The sequence below is a fragment of the Phaseolus vulgaris genome, chromosome 7, assembly GCF_051622355.1.
Source record: "Phaseolus vulgaris cultivar YP4 chromosome 7, ASM5162235v1, whole genome shotgun sequence".
In the NCBI taxonomy this organism is placed as follows: domain Eukaryota; kingdom Viridiplantae; phylum Streptophyta; class Magnoliopsida; order Fabales; family Fabaceae; genus Phaseolus; species Phaseolus vulgaris.
Genome location: NC_143504.1, coordinates 6262565 through 6287422, shown reverse-complemented (window position 1 = coordinate 6287422; position 24858 = coordinate 6262565). Strand labels below are relative to the sequence as shown.

Here is a 24858-nt window from a genome sequence, read left to right as displayed (position 1 = left end):
TATTTATTATTGCTGATAAAAGATGTACCATTACAAGAAAAAATTAATTTTAGAAATCAAAATAATTAGTTACTATTTGACTAAATTAGAGATCATTTTATAAATTAAAAACATTATTAATATCTAAAGTAGTTTATATTATTAATAAAATTTTATAAAATAGTTTCTAAATTTATATATAATCATTAGTTCTTAATTAAGAAAACCACTTATAATTTTTTATTAATAATAAAAGTTATTCTAGATACCAATAATTTTTAGTCAATAAAATAATATATAATTTAATTAATATAATAATTAAGAAATCTCTCCATTAAAAAAACACAAATTTATAAAAAAAATATATCGATTTAATGGTTATCTCGTCTTGTTTCACCTTATGAATTGAGCTTAAATGGCTTAAATAACATCCTTAAGATTTTCAGGACAGCTATGGTATCAACATGTAGAATCTAAATAAGCTGATAATGTACTAATATTCAACCTTTATATAAGGTTTATACCTTTCTTGTGCTAAATATATATGTTTATTTTTCTCAATAATATTATTACTTCTTTGTCAAAGTATTCTGCCAACTTTATATGTCAGTTTACGTAAGTTTAGTTGCTTCTTTATTTCAAACTATTTGCTTTTCCCCTTTTATATGAAAACTATTAATTAACCAGTTTGTCAAGTTATCTTGACTGCACGTAATTCCACATCCTGAAAACTTGTAATCTTTCATGTTACAATAATAAACTAATTTTTATAAAATTGAGTTAAATTTTTTAAAAAATCATTACCTAATTTTATTAAATAAATAAATAAATTTTAACTAAAATAAAATAACATACTAAGTAACTTTAATGTTTAATATTTATTTTTTCTTATGTGGTAACAGAGTTTTATAGTATTTTGTTTAAATTAACATTTTTAGATCTTTTATTCAAATACCAAAGTTTTTTGTTAAGAACATTTTGCCTTAAATAGTTATTTAATTTTACTAAAAAAAGACAGACAATTAGATGATAAGAAACAAAAAAGAAACAGAAATTTTGTTTTCCATTTCTTTTTGTGGTCTGTTTTCAAGTCAACTATTGGGGTGTCGAACCTATGGGAGGATGACAAAAATGGATGGAATAAGGCAACACCCTCCTTTCTGTGGTCCGAAAAACATCTACAATGAATACCACTTTGCTGGAAGTACGATGCTTCTGGCTAGGGTTTCTGGAATATTTTCCAGTTCTTTCTTCCACTAGCTACAGTTTCTCTTCTCTTTTTAACCTAAGAATAGTGGTGAGTTTTGGTTTTTCTCTGTGTTCCTTGACCTATGATGAAGCAGTGAGCTCTTTTAGCTTTCTCTCTGCTTATATTAGAATGGTTTAATTTCAACCATTCTGAGAGGTCACTATTTTTCACCGCATTTAATTTAATTTGGTACATGTTGTCTAAAATAGCCTAAACGATCTGTAAGATCCATTCTGGAGTTCAAGGATCAATTTATTTCTGATAAAACTAAATATCTCTTTTAACTATCTTCTTCTATTGACTGTTGCTGCTCACCCCAGATTGGATTGTGGGTTTTAACTGTTTGTTTCAAAATCTTACATTTTCCAGCTTTAGAAAGAACACAAATTAAAGGGAAACTTTTCTGGAAGAGCCTCTTGCGAATTTCTGGTAATATTTTGTTCCGTACATTTTCAATTTTTTGTACTTAGTTATCAGTTCTTATAATTTTTTTTACTTTATTTGGTTCCATTTAGAGCTTATAGAAAATTTTTGACTTCTCTTTTTTGTTTTGTTTTAGAGGGGCTTATGCATCTTCTTGTTTTTATGTGTAGGAGATGGTGAGGGGAAAGGTTCAAATGAAAAAAATTGAGGATGCAACAAGCCGTCAAGTGACCTTTTCAAAGCGTAGAAATGGTCTTCTAAAGAAAGCTTATGAGCTATCAGTTCTTTGTGATGCACAAGTAGCTGTCATAGTCTTCGCCCAGAATGGAAGGCTCTATGAGTTCTCAAGTTGCGAGTACGTTTTTCTTCGTTTATTCTGCTTAAGAAATAGTACTTCAATAGATATATGCTATATATTATTGCTCAAAGATATGTATGTACCTGTTATACTAATGTGGAAAAAAAGGGAGATGGGTTGAATTGGTGGTTCTGTGAGTAGTCTTTCTTAGTTTTTTTTATCTAACTTACTATTTGAAATTTGGTGCTATATGTACAAAAGAAAAAAGAGAAAAACAAATGAGTGGGTGTGTCTTTAATTGTGCTATATGTGACTGAGTTGTACTGATTACTGAGATGACTATACTAAAAGGTTCTGGCTATGTAAGAAGTATTCATTGTACTGGTTTGAGTATTTGTATTCCCTTGGCTGAATAAAATGGAAGCCCATTAGTAAGTTAGGTACCCTTTGAATTGTGGTAGGTCATTTCAATATTCCCTAGATTTTAGTTGTTTGTTTAGAGTAATTATAGACATGAAACCAATCTATCATCAAAGTCCAATTCTGTTTAAGGTTTTTTTTTTAATTAGCAACAAAAAATAATATAAATGAAAATACTTAAAATACTCCAATCTACATATAATACGAGTTTTTAATCAAAATTTATTACTATAATAAAAAAATAAAGCAACAAAGATATAAGACTTGCCATCTTCACAGAGTCATGACATGTTCACAGTTCTATTAAGACTTGTTAAATAAAATATGAAATAAAGGATTAAATAAGATATGAAATAAAGGGTTATTGGGTGATGTGCCCCTTAAAAAGTTAATTTAGATCAGTAGTACCTACGTGTAGAATTTGATATGCAATATCTTATAGGACAATTTATTGACAGATCTATATCTTGTACTAAAATCACTTCCTACCATAAATATGAGTAAATGTTAAAGCAACTTACATAAATTCACATCTATTTATATAAACTTCACTCTCACTTTTTTAGAACCTTGAGACATGGAAGTTTTTGGCTTTTGTGGAACAAACTATGGACATTTTCAAGTGCAGGCATGTGTTTATGCATGTCTTTTTCCAACAGTATTGATATATATATATATATATATATATATATATATATATATATATATATATATACCACCTTGGAAAGAGGGATTTACCTAGTATTCACGAGCAGTTCTCTTAGGGACATTCCGTACACATTTATTTCTTATTTTTAGTAAGAATTATGTGCACATCTCTTAATTACCCTAATTCTTTAAAATGTCAACAGATTGGTTTTAGCACTATAACAACAAGTATACATAAGTTATGTAGGTTTATTTTTTTATATGGAATTTAATATTTCTAAAAAATAGATTAAGAAAAATGATATATATACCTACACACACGTAGGTGCATTACTTTTAATAAATACATTAAATAAAGAATGAAGTAATTGTGGTGGTTGAATTGTTAACATATTAATATGTGAGGGAATTTTTTTTAAAATATTAATAATATACTGTAAAGTGAAAACATCAGTTACTGTGAATGTTTAGGGTTTTTATAGCCAATGCAGGATTTTTTTTTATGAGTTTGAATACTCTTAATATTCCCCTTTTATTTATTATTTTTGTTGATAAAAAAATATGTAATTTTGGGTATAAAATGAATGTTAAAATTGAAATTTAGGAGAAAAACAATTAATAGTACATTAAAAAATAAGAATGTTACTTGTTTTGAGATAATCTGGAAAAAACTATAGATAATTTGGTAGGAAGGTTTAATGAGTAAATTTGGTTTATTGGTAAAATGTTGCAGTGCAGTATATTTTTTTTTTATCATAAATAAATTAAATTAAGATGAAACATTAACCTTAACCTTTTACATTAACAAACTATTGTCAACATGCTCTTACTACTTAAAACAGTCTAAGAAATACCAATGCTTATTGCTTAAAGCTAAAAACTGCAGAAGATTATGCACAAATTTGCACTGCATTGTGTAACTATAAATTATTAGATTATGCACAGCATTGTATAACTATAAATTATTTTTGCAGATGCAGCCCGTTATTAGAAGATGAGGAGAACAACTATATAGCTTTTTATACAGACAACATAAAACTTTGCGATCCTAGGGTTTAACATTTATACATATACTATTTCACCAACACTTTTCTCTGAGGGAATCTATACATCTCATTTTTCTAATAAAAATCAATAGATGTGAAAATGGGTCAATCTTGTGCAAAATGACTATAAATAAGCACTATTAGTTACAACAGGCTAAATTCTTGGTATATGTACTAAAACTTTTGCTGAAAAAAAAAATGTACTAAAACTTATCTACATAGCTCTATATTAATGTTCATATTTTGTTCTAATACTTTGATCTTACAATATATAAATGTAACTTTTAAATAACTTATTACAAAAGTTAGCAATAGACAAAAATATATAACCAAATGATACCGTGAATTTTCGCAGCTATCATTATACTTTAATTAAATTCTTAATTTTAACAAAAGTTGTTTTAAATATTTCAGCATGTCAAAGATTTTGGAACGATACAGTCAATATACGAAGGATGTTCCTGCGAATAAACTTGGAGACGATTATATTCAGGTTTTATTCTGATCTTAGAAATTTAGAAAAGTCATAATATATGGAGTCATAAATGTGAATGAATTGTCCAGTAATATTTATATAACTCTAATGTGATATTTGAATTAATCATAGTTAATGATCAAACTTAATATACTTAAAGCTTAGTTATACTACTAATGTTGGCCCTAGTACATTTAATATAAACTATAATAAAACCTAGATTTGGTGACGGCCAAGAACTAACATAAGTGACAAATAGATGACGTTAACATGTAATTAGCGTCTCTCGTGATGCTATAACCTTTACGTTAATTCTTGATAACGGATATTACAAACATAGATTAAATTCACATTAAGAACATTATAAGTTAAATATTCATTAATTATGGAAATATAGTATTGATTTGATTGACGCAAAAGTTATAAAATTTGATTATTTATTAATAGTTTAGAAAATGTTTACTACATTGTCACCATCTTCAAATGCATGTGAATGAAAGAGATGGATATAGATGACTAAGATGATTGTACGTGAGAGAGATGAGGATGAATGACGAATATGAGAGTAAATGAACGAGATGAGAAGAAGAATGAGTGATTGAGTAGATTTTTCATCTTTAAATTTGGACATTTAGATTAAAAATAATCTACTCCTTAGTACGAAGGCACACACAGTATAAATTAACATTATTTGAGTTAACTCTAGTTTAAATTAAAAATATATTATATTAACATCAATCATCATAAATATTTCATTAATTTTTAAGAAGTCAAAATGTAATATCTTTAACAGAATCTAACTCAGTATTCTGTTAAAAAAATTAAAAATAACAATGCCCTATTATAGGCAAAACTTAATAATGTTTATTAATAAAATTAAATAATATAATAATATTTTTTAAATTGTTAATTCACTAAATAAAGTACATTTAATATTATTAGAATTGGTTAAGTCGACTCTGATGTTTTTTATATGTCGGTTCAACCGAAATATAAATTTTTCATAACATAATATTAAAATTTATAATAATTTTATGAATTATATTTTATTAGAATAAATTATAAATGTTTTATGTCACAATTGAGTCAGATTAGCCGACTCTAATAATATTGCATATTAATCCATGCTAAAATTTGAAAAAGTGGGTAGTAAGAGATGGAAAAGAAATTATGTTTTGAGAGATAAATTGGTGGATAATGAATCTTTAAAACAAAAATTTTCTAGGCTGTTTTCAGTCTTTTTAGATGTTGGCGGCACATTATCACATGTTGGTGTTTTGAACGATAATTGTTGATCGTAGAATCTGGAGAGGAGAAGGACTCTCTTTGTGTGGGAATCTAGTCAAGATGAACAATTCTTGGTGGTTGGATAATAAGAGATTAATGGAGGAGAGTAAAGGTATGACTGATAAGTGGATCTGGAGGGATACAAAGTCTACAGTTGACTCGGTGAAAACAACTTATAATCATTTAAAGGGGTTGAACAAGGTTGTACTAGGGATTTCCTTGCGGAGTTTTGGAAGTTAAAGACTCTTCCTTCAGCACAAGTTACAACTTGGAGGGTGTTGACTATTACAATTGCTACTAAGGATAATCTTATGCAACGTGGCATAGTTCTGGTAAGTAATCTCCGTCCCTTATTTGGTGAGGAAGAGGAGACAATAAATCATATTTTCTTTGTGTAAGGTTTCCTGGAGAATATGGGGTCTTTGTTTTAAGTAGCTTGAGGGTTCTACTCGGTGTATCATTCTGATGCCAAAATGCATTTCATGTTGTTTAAGCTTGTAGGTATGAAGGAAGCTTTCATTAGATGTTGGGGGGATTTGGATAACAGTTGTAGGAGAAATACAGAATCATAGGAATAATTGTATCTCTAAGAATGGGAGAGTAGATTTTTTGGAGATTTTCACTATGGCTCAAAGAAAATCTTGGTATTGGGTTTCGACTAAGGAAAGATTTGCAGACTTCTCTTATTCGGATTGATGCTTGGATCTCATATGTTGTATGAAGTATTTGAAAAAATGACGGTGTGCAAAATGTTATTTTCTATATATCTAGGAATGTTGGATTTTTTGTGCAGGTTATTGTGATACCGTTAGTGAGGCTATGAACAAATTTTGCGGCTCCTAGGCAGGTTAGTAAGTAGGTAAAAAAATTTTAGGTTTGAAGAAAGCAAACCCACTTTTGAGTAGATTTGTGTTGGACTTGTTTTTCGGTGAGGACTTTGTTTAGTAATTGTTTTGTGGGCTTCCAGTTGTATTAGGGGATGTTTTGTCTGTATTTTATTCTGTCCTCTTTTAACTAAAGATTGATTATAAGAACACTGATAGAATAGTTGCTAAATTCTTTTGATATGGTCTACCGTTCCTTTTTTTTTTCTTGAGGATTGGTTTGGTGGTTTGTAGAGTCTGATGGATGCTTGTCAGGTGTTGACCAGCTTGGCCTTGACCAGTTTCTGTATAAGGGTTGGGACACAACTAAAGTGTCTCATTTTATTTTATTTATTCTTTGTAGATAAAAAAAAATACAAGAGACGACATTTTATTGTCTGTATGGACAATTTGTCCTATTGTGATCTTAATTCCTATAATAAGAACATTTATTTGACTTTTTCAAAATTGATTAATCAATTTCATTATATAAATGGTTACTAGTTGGTCTTTCTGATTCCTTACGTCTCATGTGGGGTTTAGGATCAAATTCAATCCTCTATAAGTAAACCAATAATCCTCATTTTGAACTAGATGAAATTAAATTTCGTAAGCCTTCTAAATATTATGCAAATTGTAGATTGGGTCAATGAATGTCGTTTATAAATGACATGTAAAACAAACAGCGATAACATGAGCATACAAACAACAATCTTTTCATCAGTCTACCCCCTTGAACCAACAAAAATGTCACATTTATGGTCCACCACCACAATATGTTTGCCTAGTTTCCATACCAACAAGTTTTGTCCACTTACACCACATTTCAATCCCAACCAAATATTCTTTCAGGTGCATCACATATGATAGGTACTTCAACAATGACAACACTCTTTGCTTTCATCCAATTTCATACATACATTGTTATCGATCCATAATACTTTCATACAGGTCCGATATTCCTACTCATGATAACCCGAGTGATGTGAGTTGATTTTAGGACTGTCCATTTTAGAGGTTGCACTTTGTTTATGGTTTTTGAATTAGAAATTATAGTGATAAGCTCAAAGAAGATTGTCACTAGACACAAACTTAACCAAGTGGTTAAGTGTGAATATTCTCTTCTAAAGAGCAAAGAGAAAACACAATTATAGAGAGAGGATGAAAATGACTTGCGAAATTAAATGAACAAAATGAAGCAAGGCATAAAGTGAAAACCGAATGGTAAATGAATGATAAAAGAACATAAAAAGGAAAGATAAAGGCGTAAGACTCCAAGATGAGTGGTGAAGAGCCGCCACTTGAAATACACTACACTCAAGATAAGAACTAAGAACCTTTAGAAGACAAAACTCACTAATCACTCAAGCAAAGTTTTTTTTCTATTCAAATTTAATGTGTAAAAATACATGAGGCAAGACACCCTTTATATAGGAGATAGTGACTTGGGGAGCAAGAGTGAGAGGGGTAGGGGTGTCATTTGTGAGCAACCTTCTAGAAGGTAGGTCAAAGAAGCCATAAACCTAGGTACACATGTCATGAAAGGTGGGTTTGACACAAGCCCAAATTACTAAGCACACCCTACTCTAGCTTATACTTCTATTTGGACTCCCAAAAAGAGCCAAAATTATTTACATAAACTTGTCTTGTAAAAAGACCAGAAGAAAGAACATTTGATGTTTTGGCCTATGTCCAGTTCTTCTTCTGCTGATGTCTTTAAGATGTTTTGGTGGGACCTTATCTTGAATGCTGAGATGACTAATTGTGAAGTGTTCGTGGTGTCCTTAATCATCTGCTTGTCGATTTGAGTTGTATCACAGGGAAAGAAAATGATGATAATAATCAACTTCCACAACCTCCTAATACATCTATCCAACAAAATCCACAAAAACAATGGTTGAGGATCTCATAGATAGTTTGCTTTTATCTAGTAACAATTATGTCATTGTCCAAGTTTATTTTTTCATATTAAGTTTCTTTACTTAACCTAATAATTATATTTATTTTATTTACTAATACCTTTTTTAACCAACTAAATAAATATATGTACAACATATTAATATAAACCAAACTACACATACTCCAACTCAACTGTTACATTTTAATGTTATTACCCACAAAATGGTTTTTCCTTTCCCTTTTTTTTTATTAGCTCTTTCCTTTGCGTAATACCGTTAACCAATACTTCATTGCTTATGTTACCTGCGCCTAATAATAACAACCTTTATCAGGTTTGAAACCATTTATAATCCAGCAAAATTTAGGAGAAAATTATAATAATACAACAATAGGCATAGCTTCTATATGTATTTCGATTTATTTATTTTAAGGAAATGAACACTTTTAATTTTACAAACAATTGATTATTTATTAAAATATTAAATGAAACAATAAACATGCTTTACTCAAGATTCAGGTTAAATTTGTGCATTTGCAACACTACCGTGCCTGGTTTGTGGTTCTCATATCTTTTTGATTGCAGAGACATACCAGTTAGTAGTGAGTTGATACACTATCGGTTGGTAGTGATATTTCAAGTGAAATAGAGAAGAATCAATAAGATTCTATAAGTTATAACATTCAGATTAGTTATTTGTCTTTGTTTAGTCTAGAGTCTCTAACTAAAATCAATTATTCTTCTTAAATTTGAAATTAGATTTCCTTGACTAGGGGTTTCTATTTTTCTAGTTTTCCTATATTCTTTAGTTGATCAATTTTCCTACTGGTGGTAACTTCTATAGGGTTTAGGGTTTTCCTATAATACAAGTCACATATAATACAAGTATCTGGTGGCTTGTTGTTGTGAATAGGATTTAAAGATTTGTGACTTGTATTATATTGATATTTTAGACAAGGACTATCATATTGGTCAATAAATAAATTTATAGTACACAACTTCCAATTAAGTACAACTAAATAAACTATATAAGTTGATAAATAATCCAACTTTCAAAATTAAGTATCATTTTATTTTTGAGTTTGAATTTGTGATTATTTGATAAGAGTATGCAAGTCAAATATTATTAATTGTATCACCAACTAGATAGGAACAAATGAATCACAAGTTATTAATCAAGTATCTAATTAGATAAATAGATGAGTGATTCACACACTATGTAGAGTAGTTGTATAAGTCATGGCATTATCACTCAAGTCACGAACTAAGTAAGTGGACATGAGTCACACTACCAGTCAAGTAAACAAGGGACGTAAAAGTGATAACGTTATTAGTTGAGTTGCTAGATAAAGGATGTAAAAATCCTCATGTTATAAGTCAAGTAACCAACTAGATAGGGGATATACAAGTTCTCACACTATCACGAGTTAACAAGTAATAGGAGATGAAAAGTCCTCGTGCTATGATGCAAACCCGGATTGGCTCATTCTTTTGTTTTTGAATTGTCTTTGGATGGAAATGAAAGATGACTTGCGGAAGCTATGAAGAAATGACATTCCAACGGAAGCTATTAAGTGTTTGACAAGTGTCATCTTCTCATTTGAGAGGATCCTTCAAATGAGAGATTGACAATTGTCACCTCTTCATTAGTGTAAATTCTTTCCATTAAGGAAGTGTCATGTGGCTAGTCACACTTTCCATGCCTTCTCTTATGTGTAGCACATGTCAATTTAGTCTCCTTTTTGTGTGCAACACCTCTTGAACGTCTAGGGTTTACTTTGGGCTTAAAGAAGCCCAAATGTAACTCTATAGGGTTTATGTCATCATATTTTAGGCAATTGCTTCCTGCACCATATCACTGCACCCAATTCTAGTGGAAAAGACGAAAATGCCCTTAATGTATTATTTTTTGTATTGCGGATTTTCTTATCCGGAATGGGCTTTTGATTTTTGTTTCTAGATTTTTATTTTCGGAACACAAAAAGCTTTTCCGAATCTACTTTTCCAGAATGTATTATTTTCAATTTCGGATTTTCATTTTCAGAACAAAAGGTATTTTTGGAATTTTAAAATTGTGTTGGGTGCAAGTTCAAAAATATTGGATGTAGGAAGAATTTGCCCATATTCTAACCCTATTCTACCTCTAGCCCAAATACAAGGCCCAATTATTTTACACTACTAAGCCTAATATATGACCATGGAATCCTAAACTACTCTTATATAATTATTTAAACTAAAGTTTGACCCAAAAATGATGCTGACTTGTTCCTGCGAAAGTCAACTAAATTTCAATCTTCTTATAGTCCTTTGACCAATGCTCTAGTATTCTTTTATGGTATGGAGGTCTTATCTAAAATACTCTATACATTTCTTCATCCCAAAGTTGTCATCCTTATTGGACCTATAAAAGATAGACAAAATCTTAATTATACCTATGTATGCTATTAAGTCTTTAAATAGAGCTCTAGGTCATCTTATTTTGTGAATGTTGTGATTTGATGAGTTTTCATTATAATATTAATCAAGTAGCCACATAGATAAAAGACATAAGTCTTCATATTATCAATCGAGTTGTGACCTAATAAGGAAGGTAAAAGTTCTCGTGATATTAGTCAAGTAATCAATTGAATAAAAGACATATAAGTCCTTGCACTATAGCCAATTAAATAGTTGAACGTATAAATCACCTGCTATTATTTAAGTAAAAATGAATTCTAAAAGGAGTTTTTGGCCAAACATATATAAAGGGTTATATGAAAAACTTTATTATTTAGCATGTCTCGTTAAAATCGATGCGCATCAATTGTGGATGAATACGTTACATGTTATTTCTCGAGTTACTTTAACTATCAAAATTAATTAAGAATGAAGATCCTTAGATACTAATACAAAATAAAAATAACACTAAAAAAATGTTTTAATAGAAGTTACTTAACGGAAACTTTAGGAATTAATTTAATTTTTTTATCGGCAAGAAAAAATAAATAAACGTGACACACTTTAAGGGTAATCCAACTATTTTACAAATCAAAGAGACAATCACACTTCTTTACAAGCAAAAACATAATCCATAAATTTGTCACCAACTACCTACACAAACATCACCAACCAAAACACCCTACCACTCTAAACCACCACAAAAGTTAACACTCCTAAAAAACACCAATGATCAGCTCAACCAACCTACAAAACATTAAAGACTTTTAATCGAATGCATACATACCATGGGTTCTAGGCACCAATTTGAGAAGGAAAAGACCACAAAAGACACTTTTGAGAAAATCCAAGACCAAACTTTTAACTATGCCAATGAAAAAAATTCAGAATGGCCAATCACTCTACCTTTAAATGTACAATCATTCTTATGTCTCCAAATCTCACTTACCACTGCAATCCAAATACTGCCCATAATTAGATTAACAGACGTAGACTCGTCGAGTAATCTAAACTGCGTAAAATGAGAAACAGGTGTAAAAGGGTCTATCGAACACACTTCTAACCACTCGCAACAAAGCTTACAAACTAGCCAAGAAACTTTGCAACCAAAAAACAGATGACTTGTCGACTATTCTTTCTCCCGCACAGGACACATAGGTTACTCTCGACCATTACCCCGCGTCTCTCCAAATTGACCTTAGTAGCAATCTTTTCTTCAATCACCCTCCAAGATGTGACTTAAGCTCAAGGTAGGGCCTCGATCCTCTAGAAGAAGTTGGACAACGACGGGTGTCCCCCTTCTACCTCCCATCTCAGAATACCGTACGCGAACTTGACTGAAAACGCTTCAGACTCGCTATTCTTCCACACCCATCTATCCTTAGAATCCAAAGCGAGAGTCGAACCGAGTACCACCTTGAGAAGCTGACCTACTTGGGACTCCTCCCAAGCGAACACACTCCTTCTCCAAGCTAGCCTCCACACCCAGACATTATTAACAATGCCAAGACACCCTGCTTCCCGAGACTCGCAGACTTTATCCCAAGCAACCCAAGCAATCTTCCTCCCTTCAGACCCCCACCCCCCAAAGAAAATTTCTCTGCAGACTCACGATCTTCTTCATCACAGTAGACAGTATCCTGAACAAAGATAAATAAAACAGAGGGATAAACGACAAAACAGATTTAATCAAGCAAATCCTCCCGACCACCGAGACGAATCTACCCTTCCAATTGCCTAGTCTATTTTTGATTCTATTGACCACTTCCTCCCAAAACACGTTCCTCTTAAAACACCTTCCTACCAGCAACCTCAAGTAATTAAAAGGAGTCTTCATCACATCACAACTGAGGATTGTCGCAAAACAAAATATTGAAGTCTGATCGACCCCCACCCCATAAATTCTGCTATTCAAGAAGTTCACCTTAAGACCAAAAGCCAATTCGAAGCATTTCAGAATAATTTTTATGTTAAACACGTTTTTTAAGCTAGCTTTGTAGGAAAACAAAGTATCATCGATGTACTGAAGCATATTCACCTTAATCTTCTAACTCCCAATCTCCAAACTCTCAACAATTTTTTTCTCAACCGCGATCTTAGAAACCCTGTTATACCTTCAGCTGCTTTAAGGAACAAGAACAGAGCTAAAGGGTCACCTTGCCTCAAACCCTTCTTTGGAAAAAAATCCTTAGTCGGACTCCCATTTACTAAAACTGACACCGAAGTTGATTCCAAATACAATTTAATCCAATAAATCCATTTTTTGCAGAATCCGAGTCTTCCAAGCATATAATAAATGAACTCTCACCTCACGGAGTCATAAGCCTTCTCATAATCGACCTTGAAAAAACACATATTTTCTTCTTCCTCTTCATCTTATCAAGGACTTCGTTAGCCACGAGAACGCTATCCATAAGCCCCCTTCCTTCTAAAAAAGTTGATTGTCTGGAATGTATGACTTTACTAATCACCTTTTCAACCTAAGAGAAAGAATCATCAAAACGATTTTGTACACACACCCTACCAACGAGATTGGACGAAAGTCTTTAAGTTGTTGCGAGTTATCAGACTTTGGAATCAGACAAATAAAAGAAGCTTTTGACCCCTAGGCCAAATACCTTTAGACATAAGATCGTTCACAACCAAAAGAACATCCTCTTTTAAACAATCCCAACAAAATTTAATGAAGTTGAAGTTAAAATCGTTTGGGCTAGGACTCTTCAAACTATCACAACTCCAAACTGCAGCCTTAACTTTCTCTTTAGAGACAACTCCTACCAGAAAGTCATTGTCTTCACCAGAGATAGAATTAAAACAGATGTTGTCCAACCTTACCTAGGGCCCAAAGCTCCTTTCAAACTTGGCTTTGAAGAAATATATAACCTTATCCTTAACCACCTCTTTATTATCGCACCAAAGGTTGTTCTCTACTACCCCGTTAATCTCGTTCCTCGCTCTCTTCCACTTCACGGTCGAATGAAAGAATTTTGCCTTGTTTCAACCATTTAAGACGGGTTTGTTCTTGTAGAACAACCTCCTGTTTAAAAAAGTTTCGACTTTGTTTTGGCTAAAGGAGTCTTCTATCCTCCCTCCCAAATTCATCTAGCTCGCTTTCATCATCTCTTACGTCCAACTCTTGAATTTTCCTTTGTAGATCTTCCCTACTTCGTTAACATTCCCGAAGACGTCTCTATTCTAAGACTTCATATATGATTTTAGCTTTTTCAATTTTTCTTTTAAAACATACAACCCTCTGCCAAACACCTCATGACTCTGCCATTTACTGCGAACGAAATCCTTAAACCTACCATCACTTTGCCACACATTTAAACTTTTGAACGATTTTGAACCCCAATCCACACACGTGTCTTTTAATACTAAAGCATAATTATCAGGGACCAATCTACTTAAAACAAATTGTTTGATGTTTGGCCAAGCTTCCAACCACTCCCTGGAAATCAAGATCTCGTTGATTCTACTCTTAACAACCCCATTCGATTTGTATCAAGTAAATTTTCTCCCTACCATTGGGATATCCAACAAATCAGATTTTTCGATAAAATCATTGGGATATCATTTATCCTTATTGATTTTGCCAGATTTGCTTCCTCACCCACTAGGATTTTTATGCGCAATCTCGAATACTCTAAACCTCTCTTGCAGTGGTAGCCTTATCGACCTCTACAAGTGTGCCAACTAAAGCTCCAATACGTTCAAAGCACTGACTATTCCAGAGAGACAACGAGATGCCCCTACAACTAACCCATACAAACTTCTTAGATACCACGAAGGGGTCATTCCAGGGAACTAATGATCCAAAAATATTGTCAAACCAATCCTTGTTCTTTGCTATTGCCTTTTCAATTATGCCCTCTTCTTCGCAAGACATAAACATATCTCCAGCCAGTTAGATGATTCCACCTCAATCCTGATATGGGGTGTTGTGTCACTAGCATCCTTCGAGGTAATACTCACATTCTCATTCTTAACAACTTGAGTAAAAGAACGTTGTTGATCCTTCTGACTCCAAACTTTTTGGGGTTGTACATTTCGCTGTGTGGAAGTCCATTTTTTCTTTGCAATCACTTGCCTGATATACTTGGGTTTGTTTGCTGCAATTTCTAGGTTCCAATCCAAATGGGGTCCAACCTTCTTTCCAATGTGAGCGCATCCCTCACCCTGTGAAATCTAACAAACCCAAAATGTTATTTTTTTGCATTTAGCTTTCTAGGAATGAAGACATCTAAAACTCTTCCCCAACGTTGAAAAAATCTCTATAAATCCTTTCGAAGAACTCATTTGGGAAATTAGTGATAAAAAATGTAGTATCTGCCATCTAACCTCCTTGCTCAAAACAAACACTATTATTGTTGACAAAGAGGAAAACCAGAAACCCACGAAACCGATTTCTCCATCATATTCAATCATACATTTGCACAAATATATTATTATTTTAGGAATTGATTTAATTAACGAAGGTTTTTTAATATTTGTTAAGTTTCAAAGGTTATTCTAAAATCTTAGCAAAATAACAAAGGTTTTTTTAACCTTCATTAAATTTCAAAGGTTTATTTTAAAACCTTAGCAATGGAGGTTTTATTAACCTTCATTAAATTCCAAAGGTTTATTCTAAAACCTCAGCAAAACAACGGAGGTTTTTTTAACCTTCCTTAAAATTCTAAAAATTTATTCTAAAACCTCATCAAAATAATGGAGGTTTTTTAAACTTTCAATAAGTTCTAAAGGTTTATTCTACAACCTCAACAAATTAACGTAAGTCTTTTTAACCTTTGTTGAGTTTCAAAGGCTTATTCTAAAGTTTTTAATTTTCGTTAAATTTCAAAGTTTTATTGTAGAACCTCAATAAAATACTCCAAATTTCTCAAACTTCAAGAAATAAATATAATTAAATCTATTTATAAATAAATAATTTAAAACTATATAGTTTTAATATATTTTATAACTAAATTCTCTAAAATTTTGAAAGTGTAACTTTACCTTACAAATAAGTTTTCTAAAGTTGTAAAAAATTATTTTTAAAACTCAGAAAAATAACCTTGGATAATAAGTATTTTAACAACTAATCTTGGATAATAAGTATTTCAACATTATTTGCATATTTCTTATGATTGATAGAAGTTAGTTTATATAATTCCTAGTTTTTTTGTTACAAGCTCATACTTCAAAACCTGACTTATTTTGTTTTAACTTTTGATGTACGTATATTTTATGTTCAATTTTAGTTTTATTTATAATTTTTAATATTTAATTATCATAATTTTGAAATATTTTAAATTAAGGTCTTTATTTTAAAATGCATCTCATAATTAATTCACTGTGAAAGTGAGAAGTAATAAAGTTAATTTCTCCTCGCTATAGGTTCTTGCAATCTTTAGCCAAGAACACACATGGCTTTAAAACCCATGTCTGACAGATAATGCAATTATTTAAGATATATAAAGGAGTGATAAACATCAGTTGTTGCCGAGCTAGGTAATAGTGACTCTTGACCCAAGTTGGGGCAGTAAGGTGATGGAAGAAGTAATATTGGAGTCAGAAGAAGCTAATGTCTTATTCAATGTTTCTTCTCCTTAGATATAATAGACATAAATGTGGCTGAATTGTGATTCCTTAATAGGACTCTGTTGGCGACCATTTAGCATGTGCCGAAGAGCAATGTGTTTAAAATGGAAGAGAGAAGTCAGGAGGATTGTTAGAGATGGTGGAAAATGGGGTTGAAGGTTATTTCAAATGATAAGTCATTTTCCGAAAATTTTGAAACTTAGTATTTTACAAAGGGTTTTTTTTATCAACAAGAAAAAATAAATAAATATGAACCACTTTGGGGGTGGTCCAACCCTTGTACAAAATTGAACAAAAATGTACAACACCTCCCCCAAAAACTTATCATAAATATCCTACTTGAGCAACTAAAAAGCAAGCCAACGGAATGAAAAAAGGACGCCTCAGAAACAACCTAACACCTCATCTCAACCTTCTGAAAAAACAAAAGGCCTAGAGTTTCAAAGTCTTTTGATTAAATACATACAAACCAGAGGATCAAGACACCAATCAAAATAAGAAAAACGTGTAGAGGCAAATTTATAAGTAACCCAAGACCATACCTTTAAATGAACTGAGGAAAAATCTTAGCTTGAAATACTTGCTTAAAGCGTTCTTCAAACCAACAATCTTGGTTTTACTTTATCCTGATCAACATATCATCGACATATAATAATAGGATAATAAAGTTTCCATCTTCATACCTCTTGATGAACACACAATGGTCAACAGTTGTCTTCTTGAAGTCGTGCCTGGTCATGAAGGATTCAAACTTCTTATACACTGTCTAGGTGCTTGTTTCAGACCATACAAACTCTTCTTCAGACGACACACTAAGTGTTCCTTGTTTGGTTCTTCATAGCCTTTTGGTTGTTCCATATATATTTCTTCTTTGATGTCTTCATGTAGGAAAGTTATTTTGACATCAAGTTGTTCAACTTCTAGATTTAGGCTAGCTGTTATACAAAATACTACTCTTATGGAGGAATACTTTACCACTAGTGAGAATATCTCATCAAAATCAACTTCTTTCTTTTGATTGCACCCTTTCACAACAATTTAAGCTTTGTACCTTGGTCTCGAACTTCCTTCTTCAGTTTTAACCTATACGCCCATTGTTTTTCAAGGCTTTTCTTTCGTTAGGTAGCTCCACCATATCATAAGTATGGTTTTCATGTAAAAATCTCATCTCTTCTTCAATGGCTTTGATCCACTCACTTTTCTCAATTGAATCTATAACCACTGCGAAGTTTTGAGGTTCACCATTATCTGTCAAAGTAATATAGTCTTCTTCAAGATACTTTGATGATGACATTCTTCTTCTTTCAGAGAGTCTAAATTTAACTTCCATTTGGTGCTCTAAAGGCTCAGGTTCTTGTTGTATTTGAGGATCTAACATTATTTAATCATGATCTGGTTGTTCATCAATCTGGTTAGGAACTGGGTGAGCAAGATATGTTTGTTGGTCTATTTGATCATGATCTATCTGTTGAGGAATCTCTCCCCGGAATCAATGCGAACTTTGAACTAGCACTGATTTTTCTCTTGAATATCTCTGATCGTTTGATCCTCGAAGAACACAACATCTCTGCTTCTAACAATTTTCTTCTTTATAGGATCCCACAATCTGTACCCAAATTCATCCTTTGGGGACCCAAATATATGCACCCCTTGGCTTTATCATCTAGCTTTTTTCTTTCATCCTTTGGAATATGAACAAAGACTCTGCATCCAAATACTCTTAGATGGTTGAAGGATGCCTTCTTCTTGCACCACACTTCCTCTGGAATCTCTCCATCTAGAGGTCTTAAAGGTGTCAGGTTTATAAGATCAACTGCAGTCTTTATTGCTTCACCCCATAAAGAATTAGGGAGGTTAACACCTTGTAACATACATCTGACTTTCTCTTCAATAGTACGATTCATCCTTTCAGCTACTCCATTCAATTGAGGAGTCTTTGGTGGTGTCTTTATCATTCTAATGTTATACATCTTACAATAGGTTTCAAACGGACCACGATACTCTCCATCATTGTCTGCTTTCAGACACTTAAGCTTTTTTCCAGTCTCACGCTCCACTAGAGCATGAAATTCTTTAAATGTTGATAGTACCTAATCTTTGGTTTTTAGCAAGTACACCCATACTCTTCTTAAGTGGTCGTCAATAAATGTTACAAAGTAGTAGGCTCCACCAAGATATTTTTCAGATGGTACACAAACATTTGTATGCACAAGTTGAAGTACCTCATGTCTCCTTGAGGGATCACCTGATCTCTGAAAACCGACTCTGCATTGTTTACCATGATGCAATCAGTACAGGATTCCAAGATTTGACCCTTTATACCTGACAAGTAGTTTTTGGCAAGCATCTACAGTGTTTTCTCACTCATGTCCCAAACGTCTATGCCAAAGATCTTTGGAGTCTGTAGCAACATTTTCTTTTCCAGAACAAATTCTTCCTTGCATAATGTAAAGGGATCCTTCCTTTGACCTCTGACAATGACTAGGTTCCCGTTTGCTAGTTTCCACTTTCTATTACCAAAGTGGCTTAGAAAACCAGCATCATCCAACTTACCCGTTGAGATAAGGTTGAGATGCATTTCTAGAACATGCCTCACTTCCTTCAGCACAAGTTTGTTTCCCGTGTTTGATAGTAACACAATATCACCAATACCTACAATCTTGTAACATGGTTTCCCATTTTCACAGTACCAAAGTCACCTTTCTTATAATTTGAAAAGAAATCTTCATGTGGACTTACATGAAAAGAGGCACCAAAGTCAACGATCCAAGAGCAATCACCATATGCAACATTTAGGTAATTGTCTTCTCCAATAAGAAAAACATCATCGTCAACGGTGACAACTGTGGTTGGAGTACAATCCTCCTTTTTTGGATCAACTAAGTTTGGATGGACAGTTCCGACTTTCTGGTCTCTCTTCATAAATTTGCATTCAAATCTCTTATGACCTTCTTTGCTACAATACTACAATATTGTTGTTCTTGTGAGAGATTGAGAACGACCTTTGGCTTTGCTTTTGTTTCTTCCAAGGGATTCAAATCTCCCACGGGTTTCACCTTTTCCTCGCTTCTCAATATCATTTGCGTCAGTAGAGATTCCTTCCATCTTGTATCAGAACCAAGCTTTGATACCAATGTTGGGAAAACCAGAACTAACTCTCCCTCTTTGGTGTAGATACAAAATGGGCACTTGCGAAAACAATAACTAGATAATAGAAAACAGAGCAAAATAGAATAATGACACAAAGAATTTTTAACGTGGGAAAACCTTCTCAACTTGAGAAATAAAAACCTTCTCAACTTGAGAAATAAAAACCCACGGGACCTAGTCCAAAAAATGTCTTTACTATGAAAGTAAGATTACAATATTAGTTTCTCTCACTTTATGAGGATAACACTCAATCTCACCCAACAAGAATGAAATACAATGTCTCTCTAGCATCTCACTAGGATTTCTAATCTCACACTATAGTGTATATCTATTCTCTCATTTTTTCTCTATGTTGCTCTTCTCACTTGCTTACACTTCTCTTCCTCACAAATTCACTTTATATAGAGAATGAGAGAAATGCTTCTTCATAAAGAGATAGTGGATAATTAATGTTTATCACATTTTCAAGATATCTTGAAAATATTATCTACAACTTTCTAGATTGAATTTCATAGTTTTCAAGAGAGATATAATTTCAAAACTTTGGAATGGTCATCATTGAATATATTCAATAGATCAATTATCAAGATTCATTGGTCATGGTCCCCATTAAATTAAGGAGAGATTCCCAACAATTTTATACACTTAATATAACTTAGAATACAATAAAAAATAATATAATTTAAAGTGAACCTATTTCATAATGTGTTTGATAATGTGTGGTAGTAATTTGTAATTAAAGGGAAATATTAATATCTGTTCAGGTAACAAAGGTAACAAAGAAGGTAAAAAATGTAATCATATAGTTTTTGCCATAATGTGCACAATGGTTTCGCTCTCCCATTCTACTTAGGAGTTTGGTCGTAAATAAAAGGAATTGTCGAGGAATGCTTAAAGAAATTCCTAACTTAGAAAATTTAAAATCACTTGTCTTTCTTAAGTTTGCATTTCCTAATTTCTCTTTATCTTTTAATTGATTGATTCATTTATATTTATATACTTGACTGCACTACAAATGGTAACTTCTGTAGGACATAATGGTCCATATTCCTCCTTAACTCATTTTTATTGATGAATCATCGACCTCCTTGATAGTAATCTTTAGTATTAAGTTGATAATTAGGTTATAGTAAATACATTAACAGTAGAAAAATATATTATTTTTATTACTTTTATGATAGTAAGTGGAATATATTGCTAACTTTTGTTGATCTTTTTCATGCAGCAACTGAAGTTAGAATCTGCAAGCATGGCAAAGAAGATTGAGCTTCTTGAAATTTCTAAAAGGTTAGCCCTTATTTAATGCTTTCTCAATTATCCTACTACCTCTGGTTCATCGTATTTCAATTCTAATAGTATAGCTGAGGTTTTACTGCTGCTGCCAAATTAATGACTCAATTTTTGGGAATGTTCTTTAGCATTTTTTTGAGCTATATATTACTGATTGTATTTTTGTTCTTGCCTGAAATGCACTGCACTGGCTTCCACAGTTTTTGGTTCGTTATTTGAAATTGAATTGATGTTTTAGGAAGCTGCTGGGAGAAAACGTGAGTTGTTCCTATGATGAACTGAAAGGAATTGAGGATCAGCTGCAGATAAGTTTGTTAAGAGTCAGACAAAGAAAGGTAAGTAAAACACCTGAGTTGAGATAATCAACAAAAAATTAAGAGATTCGAGAGATTCAAAGGAGAGAATTGAGAGATTTTGATCTTTCTCATTCAGGCTCAACTGTATATGGAGCAGATTGATCAACTACGATCCCAGGTAACCCTGCCTCATTCAGCTGCTAAGTACATTGAAAACGCTTAACACTGTTACAAGAATCCTCTACTCCTGACACATTTTCTCACTGAATTTAGGAGAATAACTTGCTCGAAGAGAATGTCAAATTAACTGAAATGGTGATATTCTTATCCTTCCTGGTTTTGATCCATGCTATTCATTATCCCAAATCTTCTATGCATCATAAACAAATGAAACAAGGTGATCCATTTTAGTTTTGCCAACTGCTTAATTATGACGTTTTGTTAATTCATTGAGTTTGATGCATGCTATTTGACTTATGGTTAATAGTAGAATTTTTATATTTTATAATTTTTTTTAATATTTTGTGTCCTTTCAAAATTTATAAATAAAATCATTTTTACAAATTTTTATTTAAAAATTCTAGTATATATATATAATTTTAATTAGTAGTTAACTATAATATTTTTGTTTCACCTAAAACATGAATTTGTTTATGCTTTAGACTTTTTTTATCAACAATAAAAAATAAATAAATAAAAACTACTTTAGGAATAATCTAATTCATGTACAAAATCGCACAAAAACGAAGATAGAATTGAAAGTTTTTTTTTTCTTTCAAGACTCTTCACAAGTTAATTCGAGTTTGGAGTTAATGTACTACACGAGATAGAGACAATCATGGATTATCAAGATATGTTTTGGCAATAGGAATTAGAGATAACCTTTATATTAAGATGAGCAACCCACTTTAACACACTTATGAATAACATGTTGACCCCTTTTATTAATCAAAATGTAATTAACAAACATTACATCTAAGTAACACCGAAAAACATAATTAGAAGATATATGAGCCTACCTTAACATCTAAGGACTAAGAAAAATTATTGAAAGTGATATTTAATATTATTATGATAGGATACCTGAAACTCTGCCCATATGGAACATGTTGTCCAAACCCGATAAGCTACTTAACATTCCAGAAAAATATGTTGGACAGTTTTATCTGACTAACTACATAGAGGATAAGTTGTGGAGGGGACTAATCTAGCTCACCCTTGTTGGGATTCTAACTTGCAAAATTCTCTAAGCCAAGATGCGTGCATTAGAAAGTGCTTTGACAACCCACACTGTATCCAAGGCTAAGCTAAGATCATAAGTGGTGGTTTGTTGTAAAACAACATATGGTGATTTGACAATGTATGTTCCTCCCTGATCAGCTAGCCATAACAACGTATCTTGAGCTTTCTCTTGAAGATGAGCATTGTTAATGTCATTCTCGAGTTGTGATTGTTGTTCTTTTTTCCATTCTTTCCCATTCAAAGGTGTGTCTTCTCTATTCAAGGTTCCACTCCCATTCATTTTCAGTCCACAAACCTAGATGTTGTACAATTTTCATTTTGTCATTTGATATTGAATATAGCCTCGGGTATTTTTGTTTTGGTGTATAACCTAGTCATTTGTCCTCTCAAAATTTAATAGTACTTTTGTTCAATGTATGACCTAATCATTTGTTCTGGACTACAGGTTTGTGAAATAAGCTATTTGCACGCATTAATCCTACTAGTGTAATTACACAATTTCCGTACTTAGACAACAACACATCTCTTCAAATACTTGTGGTGTCTGTACTTAGCCTCCATCTCCATTTTGTTAAGTTGAAGTTTCTAATTTCCTGATTCTCAATCGTCCCTCCTCTTGCGTAGGTCTACACAAACTCTCCCATTTAATCTAAATAATATTTTTAGTATGGCTACTCCAACCCCATAAAAAGTTTCTTTGCATATTCATAATCACTTTGTCTAATCCTAAACCCTAAACCCTAAACCCTAAATTCAAATAATTCTTTGATGGCACAACTCTCAACCCTGTTCCCTTTCATTTGATTTTACCTTTGTCTGGTCTTTGTCTTTATCGTCATTTATTGTCACCTCTTGTAGCTCATTGGAGATCTTGTTGGGTTGGAAAGATTGTACCTTGGCTTTTCAATTTGGTTATTTCGTCTTGACTCATGGACACAATATCTTGCAAAACTGAATCCATGTATATAGCAAAAGAAAATAAAAACAAAGAGGTTGTAGAAATCCGATTTCAATCTCATGCAATGTTGCATATTTTCGTGCGTCTTTTTCGACCACCTCTAATTCCAGTTTTCACGAAGCTCTCCTCAGACACTCGTCACACGCTCCCATGCTTTCTGGTTGGATATTTGCACGTGAGTCTTATTCTCTTCGCGATCTCCTTCATCCTTCCTGGGAAGTTAAGTTGCTGGAACGAGAAGCACGCTGAAATCGTTTTTGAAGTTGTGGCTTCTCCCAATTATAAATAGGCCCAAGGTTTCTTCTGCATCTTTCAATACATCTTTCATGGTCTTTTCCTATTGTCACTTCTTATGTTCTTTATCTATTTACATAGTCTTGGATTCTTACTTATTCTTGCTAGTTCTGATCCTCGATTTTGATCCAAGAAATTCCTGCTGTATCTAGATAAACTTGTACAATTCACTACAAATAAGTCATTACGGACAGTGATCATACACGCCTCAATAAATTAACTTTGTTTGTGTTTTTAAGTCTCTTTTAGTGCCTATATAGCTTACCTCAGGATTAATATTTGTCAGAATTATTAATGTGGTCATCTTACTTCAATTAATGCCAATAATTTTAATGTATAATCTCTCCAAAAATATATATTCTACAAACATCTCAAACTTGTCTAATTCTTCTCTTTACACAATCCTTTTATTGATATCCTGACTTGTTACAAAAGAAACAATGTCTTATTTCTTAGCGATAAAAGATTATCGAAGAAATATATATTTTGTGGGAATCTCCTCCCTTCAATACATCTGCCTTCTCTTTTTAATGATTGAATCACAAAAATCAAATGGTCGATAAGAATAACATAAAAGTAGCATGGATCCACTTGCAAATAATAGTGTTGCATATATTACATTGATCACTTTGTCTAAAATGGGAAGATGGAATCTTTACTGTTGGAAAGGGCCATCACCCTTTTCTAAGTTTTTTTTCTTATGGATGGCAGTGGCAGGGGACGGAAAATACATACCAGCAGCAATGGCCTGGACACTCACAAGTTGAAGCACAAGTAGAAGCAGCACCTTACGGTTCAAGTAGCCAGAGTTTAGAAGTGGATACAGAATTGTTTATTGGACTGCCAAACCAGGGTTGCTGATTGTAGGTCCTTACATATTATCTACTAATCACTTTGCAAGATTGATGACAAATCTCAGTGTTCTCACAGAATATCCTTTTCTCTCTTAAGTGTAAAAATCTGATTATAATCTCCATCCTTATCAAGCTCATCAATTAATAAATGCTCATATAATTCTTCATTA

At 32.4% G+C, this 24858-nt stretch overlaps 1 protein-coding gene across 3 annotated transcripts; it reads left to right on the top strand.

The window, feature by feature from the left end:
• Positions 1-1079: 1079 nt before the first annotated feature.
• LOC137829878 (MADS-box protein AGL42) lies at positions 1080-24858 on the top strand. 3 transcript variants are annotated; one of them, XM_068636855.2, is made up of 9 exons: positions 1080-1276; positions 1598-1657; positions 1822-2006; positions 4478-4556; positions 20980-21041; positions 21283-21379; positions 21477-21518; positions 21614-21655; positions 24546-24858. In XM_068636855.2, exons 3-9 carry the CDS (start codon positions 1825-1827, stop codon positions 24693-24695), a joined length of 654 nt encoding a protein of 217 aa, XP_068492956.1. In that variant the 5' UTR covers positions 1080-1276; positions 1598-1657; positions 1822-1824; the 3' UTR covers positions 24696-24858. The 3 variants fall into 3 exon arrangements, with proteins under 3 accessions (XP_068492956.1, XP_068492957.1, XP_090160345.1); XM_068636856.2 differs by having other exon boundaries at positions 21614-21737; positions 24546-24740; XM_090304219.1 differs by lacking the exon at positions 1080-1276 and adding an exon at positions 1302-1384.